This window comes from Danio aesculapii, chromosome 3 (genome assembly GCF_903798145.1).
Source record: "Danio aesculapii chromosome 3, fDanAes4.1, whole genome shotgun sequence".
Taxonomy (NCBI): Eukaryota; Metazoa; Chordata; class Actinopteri; order Cypriniformes; family Danionidae; genus Danio; species Danio aesculapii.
Window position 1 is genome coordinate 38,843,981 of NC_079437.1, and position 13,772 is coordinate 38,857,752.

Consider the following 13,772-nt stretch of genomic DNA (forward strand, 5'->3'; position numbering starts at 1 on the left):
ATCTTTTTGCAAGCATTCACTTTAATAAGTCAATAACAGATTATTAATATCTATTTAAAGATAATTCCACCAAGCTCATAGCAGAATGCTAAAAACATGATGGTTTTGATTTCTACAACTAACAATCTCACTAATAGAGCATGTGCTGGCTACTGACAATTTGTGAAGGTAAAAATTAAAATAAGTACTGTTCAATAACACTGTTTTTACTATTACGGTTTAAGTATAATTTAATAAGACTCTCAATTTATGAATAGTTAACTGGTAATCTGGAACCTTCAACCTTTATTAAAATATGAATTGTTAAATAAAGTTATATTACTCAATAAAAAGAGTAAATATATGGACGACTACTATACATTTGTCTTCTGACACATAATTTTAAACGTGTGGCTAAAAACGTATCTTAATAAGTGGCTTAAAATTATCTTTTATATTTTTTTGGTGGGCCAGAGAAAAAGTTGGCAGGACAAGTAAAAATCTTTTCCGCTGGCCACACCATGCCATTAGAAAAAAATCTTAAGTGATGAGCCCTGTTGAGTAATTTTCATTCTCATTAAAATTCAAATGTGCATTGTTTTGTGACAATTATTTTAGATTTTTTTTATAAAAATGTATTTAATACAGCCATAAAAAAATGGCTAAAAGATTGTAAATACACTGTACTGTAAGCACAAGTTTGGTGTGTTTGAGACAGAGAAGAAAAAAGATTTCCAACTCCTAAAAACAAACTTTCTCAGACTTCAAATATACTGGTCACTAACAAAAACTTCAGTCATGGGTGCTGTTGTTTTACTACAGTAATACCTTCAGAGTCTGCGACGCAGTGGCGCAGTAGGTAGTGCTGTCACCTCACAGCAAGAATGTCGCTGGTTCGAGCCCTGGCTGGGTCAGTTGGCGTCTCTGTGCATGTTCTCCCTGTGTTTACATGGGTTTCCTCCAGGTGCTCCGGGTTCCCCCACTGTCCAAAGACATGCGGTACAGGTGAATTGGGTAGGCTAAAATTGTGTGTAGTGAATGAGTGTGTGTGGATGTTTCCCAGAGATGGGTTGAGGCTGGAAGGGCATCCGCTGCATAAAAAGGTTCATTCCGCTGTGGTGACCCCAGATTAATAAAGGGACTAAGCCGAAAAGAAAATGAATGAATGAATGAATGAATACCTTCAGAGAACATAGTAGTCAGTGATCCACATAAGCAGAGAGATTAGTGTGGTGCAGTCAGAACTGAAACAGAAGTCTGTCCAGGCTGACACAGGTTAATGATCTTGATGTTTTCAATTGAAGATTCCAGCGAAACTGCCATTAAAAAGTTATAAAAAAAAATAACTCAGCATGACATCTCACCTGGTATCTACTATTACAAAGTACAATTCCAATGTAAATTATATGTTTAATCCACAGTATTTGTACCATAAAATAGCCACAATTTTGACTCCTCACTCAGAATATTAAGTTACATGGTATTTTGTGAGAAATACAATTATCTTGTTTGGAGTTCATTTCCTTGTGAAGTTATAAAAAGCTTAATGATATAATTTTTTAATGAATGCGTTTACAAACATTTTTTATCTTTTATGAGTAAACTGCAGTAACGTGAATCGAAAGGGAAGGATGTAGACAAAATGAATTTTAATAAACAGGAAAATAAAAAAAAAACGTACACCAGAACCTAGCACAACAATCAGAAAAAAAAACAGACAAGCATGGTTTGTGAACAAAGGAAATCAGGAACAGAACGAAACCACAAATAATTAGCTTGACTAGCAACATGTCGGGTGGACAACTTACGAAATGGCAAAGCTTCCCCATTCAAGGCTGTGGAGCGTCTCTGGCGAGGAGTTCAACACTAAATGTAGAAACAGAGCAACAAAACCGTTAACCGACAGCGATTCACTTTGTTAGCATTATTACAAGTTAAAAAATGTTAGCTCGAAGTACCGTTAATGCTATTTGCGAAGCGTTTCTCATAACGTTAGCCTTTAACGATAGCCGGGGCAGGAGCATCTTTTTATGCTAATTCAGATTTTACAGATATTCTTATATTTTTACACAGGTTAAAAAGCAATGAAGACATAAAATGAAGTAATTTTGTTGAAATCGCCAAATAAATAACCAAAACAGCTATTATTTACCTTCATTAGCTGCTGTCAATGACCTCGTCACTATACAGGGCGACATAAAAACGTATAAAGTGATTAAGTGTTCATTAAAAATAATAAAAATGTAAAACGTTACACATCTAAAGTTCCATTTAACATAAATTATAAGTAAAACGACTAATGAAACATGTAAAACGTCGAATATAAAGTACTTACCTTCAGATTACCGTTCCGCCCGTTGCTTTGTGTCCGTTATTTATTTCAAATGATTAGCACGCGCAAGTCCGCTGACTCGCGCAGAAGAGTTCCTGGCTGTGTGCTATTGCCACTTATCCCCCATATGTTCTATTCATTTAGAACATTCTAACATTCAAAGTTGGAATTATTGAAAATAAAAAAAGCATTAAAGATCATCTCTAGGTGTAATTTGCTTTCAAACTATTTTTACAATTCAGTTTTAGCGATCTTCATGTTTACAATTGTGTTCCCTTCGCAGTGCACTTTAAAAACATTGATGTCATTTTGAACACCGCCTCATGGCAAAGCTATAGGTGACCTATTATTAAAAAAAGGGACTTTATGTTACATCTCCAAAGCTTGCGAAAACAAAAAGCATATGTTAATTCTTTTAACTTATAGTGGGTTATTTATTACCTGTACTGTATGTGACATTTCTGCTGTGGTTTACATGTGTTAAATTAAAAAAGTAGACTTTAAAAAAACCTACTTAATAATAGTAATAATAATAATAATAATAATAATAATTATTATTATTATTATTATTATTATTATTATTATTATCATCATCATCATCATCATCATATTATTATTATTATTATTAAAGTATGATTTTTTCATTTCTTATAAATAATAAATATTAATTTATGATTTCTTACTAACAAGATTGAAACATAAAACAAAAAGGCATTATAAAGTGTATTACCATTTCGTTTTTTTTTCTACCCTATTTTATTTAATCTGTTTTTACGTTGATGGACTTGAAATCTTAATTTACATTATTTGTTACAATATTTGTAGGAATCTTTTGCTATATTAACAAATCGAATTAGGCTACCTGAAAAATATTTACATCAGTGCATGAAGCAGCAGGGAAAATACTGAAGGAGTTAACAACAGTAACATAGTAATTTGTTTGGCATAATTTAAATGTAATGGCACTAAATCGCTATCTATATATTTAGCATTCTATATTGGACTGGAAAGAAAGCAATAGATGTAAAACATTTTGTGAGGAACTTGTAATTCTTCATGACCATTTGTTCAAGTACTGGGCTAAATATGGACCAAATCCGACGGGCAAAACAACCACGTCGATATTTGGTCTATGTTTGGACCAAATCCGACTGGCAAAACAAAGACCACGTCGATATTTGGTCTATGTTGGACCAAATCCGCCGGGCAAAACAACCACGTCGATATTTGGTCTATTTTTGGACCAAATCCGACGGGCTAAACAAAGACCACGTCGATATTTGGTCTATGTTGGACCAAATCCGCCGGGCAAAACAACCACGTCGATATTTGGTCTATGTTTTGACCAAATCCGACGGGCAAAACAAAGACCACGTCGATATTTGGTTTATGTTTAGACCAAATCCGACGGGCAACACAATCACGTCGATATTTGGTCTATTTTTGGACCAAATCCGACGGGCAAAACAAAGACCACGTCGATATTTGGTCTATGTTTGGACCAAATCCGACGGACCAAATACAGACCAATTTTCGACGTCGATATTTCGGCTAAATTAAGTCTATGACGGGCCGACTTGATTTAGCCCAAAAAACGACGTCGAAATGACGTCTCGTGCTGGGTGGGCAGGTTATATAGAGTTGAGGTCAGAATTATTGGTCCCCCTTTAAATTTTTCTTTTCTTTTTTAAATATTTTCCAAATTATGTATATCAGAGCAAGGAAATTTTCACAGTATGTCTGATAATATGTTTTCTTCTGGAGAAAGTCTTATTTGTTTTATTTCAGCTAGAATAAAAGTTTTTAATTTTTTTAAAACCATTTTAAGGTCAAAATTATTAGCCCCTATAGGCAGTTTTTTTTCTGATAGTCTACAGAACAAACCATCGTTATACAATAACTTGCCTAATTACCCTAACCTGCCTAGTTAACCTAATTAACTTAGTTAAGCCTTTAAATGTCACTTTAAGCTGTATAGAAGTGTCTTGAAAAATATCTAGTCAAATATTATTTACTGTCATCATGGCAAAGATAAAATAAATCAGTTATTAGAGATGAGTTATTAAAACTATTATGTTTAGAAATGTGCAGGGGGGCTAATAATTTAGGGCGGCTAATAATTCTGACTTCAACTGTATAAAAAAGGAATGCCTTATCCAATAAAAAATACATTAATAAAATGTGCATAAAAGGCAAAATGACAAATTAACTTAATTTAAGTGTCAGAAATGTTTATGAACAAAACAACCAGATTTAGGTCAAATGTTGCATGGTGCAAAATGCAGACCAGTCTAATGCAAGAAGTGGCACTGTCTGTATTCCATCAGCTGCCTAAACTTTTGCTTCAAATTTGACATTTCCACTTCACACAACAGTTTTGCTGGACTGGAGCAAAATGAAAGCCATAACTTTCTTTCCAATTATCTTAGAAAACTAAAATTATCTTGGTCAACTTTTTTCCTCTGGAAACTGACATCCTCTCCCGAATGCTCACTGCGGTGAAGCGTGCCACTCGATTACAGCAAAATGTCATATGCTGACTGGTTGTCATGACAACAGCATCACACAGGAAACTGCCTTTGGTTTCATTTCGGACCATCGCCAAAAAGACAATAAAAGACTAACAAGATTACGAGAGTACAAGTTTCTCAAAAAAGTAAATCCTTTTAATCACCTTTAATCCCTTACACACACTATTAGTTCTCTTGGATATATGCAATGGAGGCGGATCCAGATTAAATTCTCACAGATGCTATGCACCCGCCTGCCTACCTGTGCATCTGGATATCTATCTTTCAGTTGTTCTTTCTGTATAAACATGACTCTTTTCTCACATGAATCACATCCCTTCTTTTTTGATTCACATAAGCAGAAAGCACCAGAGAGTGTTTGATATCACTACAGAGACAGCATTAAAAACAACGCAATGCATCACAATGCTCGCTTTCTGTGCTGTAGTTGATAGTTTATATTAGCATTCTGTTAAGACCCCCACCCAGTTGCAAACCATTTGTTGTCACTGTGCGACTAGGCTTGTGGTACCCGAGAGGCACCTCACAGCCTCATATGAGATGTAATCTAGCAGGACGGAGCCCCTGGCATGCATGGAGATGACAGCGCACTGTGATCAGAATGCCGCTGTGTCCTTCTTGCCTGTCTCAGGGGTGGAAGGGGTTGTTTAGGGTGGAGCCCCCAGTCATGTAAGCGCCTGGACAACTGATGAGAAACTGCAGAGGGGCCAAGGGCCATTTGTGTAAACACATACACTCATATACTAAACAATAAAAACTGTATAGAATGACTGGCAGAGAGTAAAGTGGGTAATTTTGGACATTCTGTCTCTGAAGGCCAAAGTAATAAGAGTCTGCTTGGAAAAGCTGTCCGATTTTTTATGCTTGGTATAACAGTGCAATTGCACACAAGATTTATTTATTTTTTATTCATGAACTTCTAGTATTGTTAAGGCCCAGTCCGTATAAAAATGCAGAGTATTTTGCAGCTGTAAGCAGGGACACACTCTGCCGTGATGAGCTTTAGCAAGGCATTGTGACTAAACGCAGACAGGAAATTCCTGAGGGCTGGCAGATTTGATAGGCTATAAAGCCCAAACAGACACCCACATGGATAGTTGTTTAATCCCCAGGATCAGCAGCCAATCATTCCCCGCTTTAGAAAAAGAAAAAAAAAAAGCTTGAAAAATGTCACATGGCACCTCTTGCTCATTGCTGATGTCAACAATTCCTCTGCGCCAGCACCTACAGGAGTCCTGGACGGCTGAAACACGGTCATCAAAATCACATTATCTTCCCCCAGATAACGTATACACTCCACTGGCTGAAAAACAAATCCCATGATTCATTTCAATTGTGATGTTTTGTGTTTCCTAATGAGCGATGGATCATTAACTACATCATTACTTCCATATACGAAATCCATTATATGAGCAATCATGTTTTTGCAACTGCTGAAATACCTGAAATGTTCTGCCGGTGATTTCAATCTAATATCATTTCTGGGTGTCTGTCATATCCCTCCCATGTGGCTTAGGACAAATCTATTGTATTGCATATGCATTGTGTTTTTCACACTGCATTTGTTTTTGTTTTCATGCACGAGACAAAAGCCCATTTTGCAGTGCAGATCCTGCTAAGCTCACCTCACGTGGTTTCCCCCTCTCTTTTAAATGACCCCTCATCGCCAAAACACATCCAGCTGGAAGCTGATCAATACACAACGCTGAAGACGAGATGACATTGCGGGTAAGGCAAATGCAACCTGCTTACCTGCAAACAAACTCAGGTCAAGTTTGATTACTGTGTCAAGTGGGAGGCAAGTATTTCAAGATTTACTGATTCTCAAATGTGCTTGAGCACTTAGCGGAAAGGTGCTGATGCAATTAAGCCACTTTGTGGTGTGGCATGATCTTTAGTTTGAATAATTTAAGGCAGAGGAAGGGGTAGATGATAAATATTTGATTTAAAATGCACACCTTTTACGCTTATAAGATGGCAGCAGGATTTTACTCTTCTGCATAGCTCACTCTGCAAGCTAATGATGCTTTAATTATTTTCCATGCTGCCACACTCAGAGTAATGAAGACATTAAAAAAGCTTCAGTTTTGATCTAAAGAGTACTACATCACTACCTGATTCAGCTTGCTTGTCGTTGAGACGCCTTTAAACAGCTAGAGACTTTTGGTGCAGCTCCAAACACATATTTTTACAGCAGAAACTTCACAGATTGGTCGCCGCTCAGAGTGTGCATATATGCTGCATGAAATCTCATGCGTATCTTGAGCGCTGATGAGAATGGGAAGCGTGACGAGTTTTGCAATTCCCTTGGGTTACCCAAGCGGTCCTCACCATGTGGCACCAACCCTTTATGAAAATGGCTCATAATCCAGATAACAGAGCCTGTGGAACAGCAGAGCAGCACATCAAAGTCTCAGATAAAGCAGAGACTGACCAATGGAGCTGCACTGATACTGCGGATACAAGCGACGGCTCACCTCTTGCTCAGTGGAGCCCAATTTTCTCGTGTTTTTTATTTTCAATTCTCTACGCCTGGCTGATTTTGGCAAATATCCCTGCCTTTATTACCTATGCGAAAACTGCATCCATGAGCATAACAACAGAAAAGCAGGATATTCAGATGTCAGATGGTCTGTATTTGAAAAAGAAAATAGAAAGATATTTGATCTTATTGGGCAATGCATTTTTTGCCTTGCACTGCAAGAACAACAACAACAACAACAAAGCGGATTTCATTCATTAGTAATGGTTACACACAATTCCTGTAAGTTATAGATAAGAAAAACAGCTGCATGTTAGATTATAGCTTCAGGCTCCACGTCTTCATTTCTTTCTTAAATGGCAACGGCCATGCAGTAAACCAAAGGTCTATTAATCCCTGATGAATTCGGAGATGAGATTCCAGAAAGAGAAGCCTGTTATAACAGGACGATTGCAGCTCCTAAGCACCTCAGGTTTCCTGTAAATGCTTTTCATTAGTGTCAGATCAATGCTGATTTTAAATCATTTTGGACATTGTTAGCATTTGCTTTGTTTTTAATTCTACCAACAGACTCAGACACCAGTGCTGCAAGATATAGCTGACTTTTTCCAGCCCAAAAGCTGTCTAAAACCCGCCGAAATGCACAGAAAAATGCACAAAATATTAGATTAATATTTTATTTAATTTTTATTTATTTAAATTAATCTAGTTACTTTAACTGTCATCGTTTTCAACCATACAGCAACCAACACCAGCAGTCACAGAACCACAATATAACCAGGTCTCATTAAAACACTGCCCCCTCTCACCCGCACACTAATGTTTGAGAACTTTACATTCAAAATGGGGCATAAATTTGTCCTATTTGGCTTATAAATCTTTATGAACATAATTAGGTTAGATGTTTCTATGTTTGTGAATTAATAAGTTGCATATAAAAGTTACGTTTCAAAATTGGCCAAATTTTGTCAACCCGCCAATGCCATTTTTTACCCGCACAATTAAATTCAAAACCGTCCAGTCTGGCAACACTGTCAGCCGTTTGCATTATAAATGCTTATTTATAAATATTTAATTAATTGTTCATTTTTATAAAATATACAAAATACCCAAAATATTTTAAAGCACTAATTTGTTTTGCTTATTTCCGCATAATTGTTTGTAAATCGCTAATCAGTTTTCAATAGCCTATTGTATAATGCATTCCAACAAAAAGCCTGTTGATAGCCATTTAATAACAATGATTATAATAAATATATGGTTTTTACAACCTATTAAACTGTTAAAACAGCTATTCTTTAAAAGTATTGACAGCCAGAATTGATCCTACATTAAAGAAAAGATTTAAAGTGGTAAATACCAGTGCAGTGTATTTATATTGTATAATTTATACAATATTGTGTGTTGAAGTTATCTTATCTTCAAAATGATTAAAATTTGTAGTGTGACCTGGTCTTAGCTAATGAACATTTTCGAAGCTTTGGTTAAAGTTAGCTTAAAGCTTGAAGTTATGAAGAAATGGTTTCTAATTTAGTTCACAATGCGCATTTTAGCCCAGATTTTTATTAGCTGATAGGCTTTTATAATCACAGAGCAATTCTTAAAATTTAGGGCAAATCTTCCAAATGAGTGATGATCACACAGTGTGAAGGATCAAAAACTGATGATGGATTACCGATGCCCTTAAAACATTTAGGCATGCTAAATATCTGAATGAGTCAGCAATTCAAAATCCTGACATGCTCAGTGAGTGAATAAAATGGTCGGTAGGCTAATTGAAATATACAATATTATATAATGTTTAGTTGAATGTTCATCTTTTGTTTTTTTCAAATGAGCTACTTTTTTGCTAAATTTATATCCATAATAAATAAATATATATACATATATAATATTTTTTTTATTTAATATTATGATTATTTTTTGCTAGCTATATCTGCCTTTGAAATGGATTGATCGACTTTGAAAGTGAATGTGAAGATGTTTGTATTTTATGTCTATTTAATCAGTTTGAGGCTTCCTGTCCTGATGGCCTATGTCCAGGATGGAGTGTCATCCTGAAAGGAGAAACCCCACCCGAGGCCAGCAAGTGAGTTCTCACCTCATAAAAATAAATATACAAATAAATAAATAAATAAGATTTGCTAATGGAATATTAAAAAGGAAATTTATAGCTACAAAACTACAATATTTTTTGTTTCAATGCAACATAACTAAGAAAGAAAATTGTAGACCTTGGTGATTCAGAAAACACAAGTACACGTTGTTTTTGGAGTGAAAAAAACCATATACAGGTAACACAAAATTAATTTATGCTCCCAATTAATTACAGCTGTTAATGATACATTAAGGTCTTATGAAATGAAATCATCGGCCTGAACAATCGGCCAAATGACAATTTATCAAGATCTGTGGTAAGAAACTGATCATCATTTTTAACATTATTACATGTAATTTTTCTATGGTAAGACACATCTATTGTTTAAAAATTGAAAATACTTGCTACCATGCATGTGTCAGTATTAAAGGGGTAGTTTACTAAATTTGCTCACTATTTAGTCACCCTTAAGTGATTCTATGCCATTATTATTTTCCCTTTTCTGTTGAACACAAAAGAAGATATTTTGAAAATTTGTAATGATTGACTTCTATAGTAAGAAAAACAAATACAGTGGTCCCCCGTTATTCGTTGGAGTTACATTCTAAAAATATCCCGCCATAGGTGAAATCCGTGAAGTAGCCAGCTTCATTTTTTTACAATTATTATAGATGCTTTAAGGCTGTAAAACCCCTCACTACACACTTTTCTCAGACAAACATCAACATTTTTACACTTTTCTCTTTTGTTAAAACACTCTTAAAGTTCAAACCTTCGTAGAAAAATAAGTCCAGTATTATAGAATGAAACCAAAAACCAAAACCATTTGATCTTCATTTATTTATTCCGTAATGGCGCCCTACAACAGCGTAACTTCGACCTACCTTTAGCATGTCCAGAAGTTCAACTTTTGTGCAATGGATAGCATCTTCCCCTGCCTTTTGGGTGCTACCACAGGTGCCTTTAACTGCGCAGAATGTTTCATCGACAATGTGTGGAGAAAACTTGCAAACGTACAGTACAGCACTTCAGAGTCACACTGCTGGCGATCAAAGATTTGTGTAAATTTGGCAAGCTGAACACATTCTGTACTGTACATGAGACAGGGCATGGAGGACATTGATTGACTATGGTCTACAGCCAGTCAGGATGCAGAACACAATGCGCTAATCAGGACGCAGAACACAATGTGCTGTAGAAAAAAGCATGTCAAAGAACACAAAAAAAAATCTGCGAAACTGTGAGGCTTCAAAAAGTGAACCACGTTATAGCGAGGGATCACTGTACTATAGAAATCAATGGTTACAGGTGTCTTGCACGTTTCTAAATAACTTAACTCAAACAGGTTTGTGACAGGCGAAGGTTGAGTAAATGTTGACAGAATTGTCAGTTTTGGCTAAACTATCTCTTTAATGTTAGAAATAATGTTCAGTTTCCTGCCACAGATTTTGACAAACTCTCATGAGGTACAAAGATTTTATCTGTGTTGCTATTATCTGCTTTTTTTTACTCTTAAGGGGCACCTATGATGAAAATCAGCTTTTGTAAGCTGTTTGGACAGAACTGTGTGTAGCTATAGTGTTTCCAAAATCATAATGGGGTGATAGAAACACAATAAGTCTCTTAATTAAAATTTCCTGACATTAAAATAGGATCCAAATCCCTCCCATTTTGAGGCCGACCGCAACGTGACGTAGGAGTGCGGCTTCTCCATTCACCGAATTAATTGACAGAGTATTAACATGTCTCCATAGTAATGCTGGGGTTAAAAGATCTGTTCGGCTAGTTGTGATCATCAGTCATCATCATGGCACACTCTGGTACGTGGGAACGGTGTGCGGAAAGAACCAGCATTAAAGGCACAGGCCACCAAAACAGCTATATAGTGTTTAAAGCGAAAAAATCCAACATTCTAAAAGGTATAATAAATAATCTGATAGGTGTTTTGAGCTGAAACTTTACAGACTCATTCTGGAGACACAAAAGATGCATCTTAAATCTTTTAAAAGTGGTAAAATGGGTGCCCTTTAAAGTGACAGCAACCAATGGTGTGGATTTCATGAATCACCACAAACCAGTTCAGTTGAAAATCCTCTTCAGCATTTATTTGAAGAAATTCGCCTACAAATTGAATGGCTAAAGATTCAGATAATAATCACACATTTGCATTTTTGAGTAAACTATCCCTTTAAGATCATTATCTTAACAGAATTACGCATGTGTTTGCTTGATTTTGTCAGACTCACTCAATTAAAAATTTGGGTCACACTTTATTTTGATGGTCCGATTGTTGAATTTAAGTTACATTGCATCTACATGCCAACTAATTCTCAATAGATTAAAAGTAGACGGTTAGGTTGGGGTTAGTAAAAGTGTACTGTAAGTTGACATGTACTTGCAAAGTTTCTTATAGTCAGCTAAATGTCTGTTGAAGGAGCAGTATCAGCAGATATTAAGCAGACAGTCTACTAATAGTCATCTCATATCAATCAGTGACTCATTCAAGTTTGTTTGTAAAGAAATTCTACAATGTAAACAATTTCACATCTCTCAGGGAGAAAAAAAATACAATTCATAACAATAATAATGAGTCAATCAGAGCAGACAAACAATGCTTCACTATTTACACGCCATTTCACTCAAGACCCACAAACACAACCGATTTCTGATTCCAGATGAGTGGTTGAGTTATTATTCCTGCACAGAGACAGACACGAGCTAAAACATGATCTGTTTTCGAGCGTGATCTTCTCCCATTTCTCCTTGTTAAAATGCACTCATACGTGAGTGATGGAAAAACGCTCAAATGCAAGTGGCTCATCTTAGCGCAACGATAGCCCTTCAATCTTGCTGTCTTGCTATTGGCCAAAATGATTTGTTCATTACAGTGTGTATTTTGCTGTCCTCAAGGTTCGAGATCAATTTCCTGTGTGACCGCGATGACAGAGTAGCATTCCATTTCAACCCGCGCTTCACCGAGTCCGATATCATCTGCAACTCTTACATGGCCAACCGTTGGGGTCAGGAGGAGAGATGCAGCCACTTCCCCCTCGGCGTAGAGGAGCCTTTCCAGGTGATCAAGAGATTTTATTGATAAAATATCATGAATATAGTATGAGCACGTGAGGATGATTAAATAAGCATGGACTACTTGTCTCTCGACAGATTGAGATTTACTCTGACAACGACCACTTCCACGTTTACATCGACGAAACCAAAGTGATGCAGTATAAGCACCGTGTGGAAGACCTGAAGACCATCACTAAACTGCAAGTGGTGAATGACATCAAGATCTCCTCTCTGGAGATCACTAAAAAACATTTTTACTGAGGCTGGGCGATGCATTCAGTTGGAGCTTGCTTTATGTTTGTTGACAGTGCATCAATGTGTTCTTGCATTTCTGTTGAAAACCTTTCATTGGTCAAAATGATCCTCTTGGGTTGATCTGCCAGTAAAGGTGTGATTATCTGTATTGGCATGCCGTATAGCTGAACTCCATATTCATATGAATAAATGAGAGGTCAATCAAAGACTCGTTTCTCATTCAACGTTTCTCATGTGCTTGGTGACTCAGAATGTTTAAAATTAAATAGAAATAAATAGTTAACCTCCAGTTTTTTCTGAAAATCGATTCGAAATTATGCAAAGAAGTCAATTCTGAGGAAAATTATTCCTGGGAATCAATACTAATATGCCCATACAAATAGAGTGCTGAAGTTGTGGGGTCAGGCGGCACGGTGGCTCAATGATTAGCACTGTCGCCTCACTGCAAGAAGGTTGCTGGTTTGAGTCCCGGCTGGGTCAGTTGGCATTTCTGTGCGAAGTTTGCATGTTCTCCCCGTGCTGGCGTGGGTTTCCTCCGCGTGCTCCGGTTTCTCCCACAATCCAAAGACAGGTGAATTGGGTGAATTGGGTAAACTATAGGTGAATTGGGTAAACAAAATTGGCCGTAGTGTATGAGTGTGTGTGCGTACAACATATACTATAATTGTTGGTGGTTCATTCCACTGTGGTGACCCCTGATAAATAAGTGACTAAGCTGAAGGGAAATTAATGAACGAATAAATGAAAGTTGTGAGGTCAAAAACTGGAAGACTAATTTTCTGTTGGTTGCTTCAAGATTTTCTTTTGGGTATTTACATATTTTTTTATTATTATTATAATTTGTTTAATTTGTGAGTAAAAGTATATTGTTAACATAAATTATTGTTATTTTGGTGTTTTGTTCTACAACATGAACTGCACACACTGCCATCCCAACTTTATTAGAGATTTTATTTCATTATTTTTATTACTTTTATTTTAATTAAAAAAATAAATTAAAAAATAATAATAATAATAATTATATAT

General features: G+C 36.1%; 1 protein-coding gene and 1 long non-coding RNA gene across 3 annotated transcripts; one reads left to right on the forward strand and one right to left on the reverse strand.

Annotated features, from left to right (window-relative positions):
• Positions 1 to 883: 883 nt before the first annotated feature.
• LOC130219341 (uncharacterized) lies at positions 884 to 1,842 on the reverse strand. 2 transcript variants are annotated; one of them, XR_008836051.1, is made up of 3 exons: positions 1,788 to 1,842; positions 1,161 to 1,295; positions 884 to 961 (listed from the first exon to the last, which is right to left on the reverse strand). It is a non-coding gene; the product is annotated as an uncharacterized LOC130219341 (long non-coding RNA). The 2 variants fall into 2 exon arrangements; XR_008836052.1 differs by lacking the exon at positions 884 to 961 and adding an exon at positions 989 to 1,070.
• Positions 1,843 to 7,198: 5,356 nt separating this feature from the next.
• Positions 7,199 to 12,771, forward strand: grifin (galectin-related inter-fiber protein). The gene is made up of 4 exons (XM_056452797.1): positions 7,199 to 7,329; positions 9,294 to 9,413; positions 12,333 to 12,495; positions 12,588 to 12,771. Exons 1-4 carry the CDS (start codon positions 7,199 to 7,201, stop codon positions 12,750 to 12,752), a joined length of 579 nt encoding a protein of 192 aa, XP_056308772.1. The 3' UTR covers positions 12,753 to 12,771.
• The last annotated feature ends 1,001 nt before the right edge of the window (positions 12,772 to 13,772 follow it).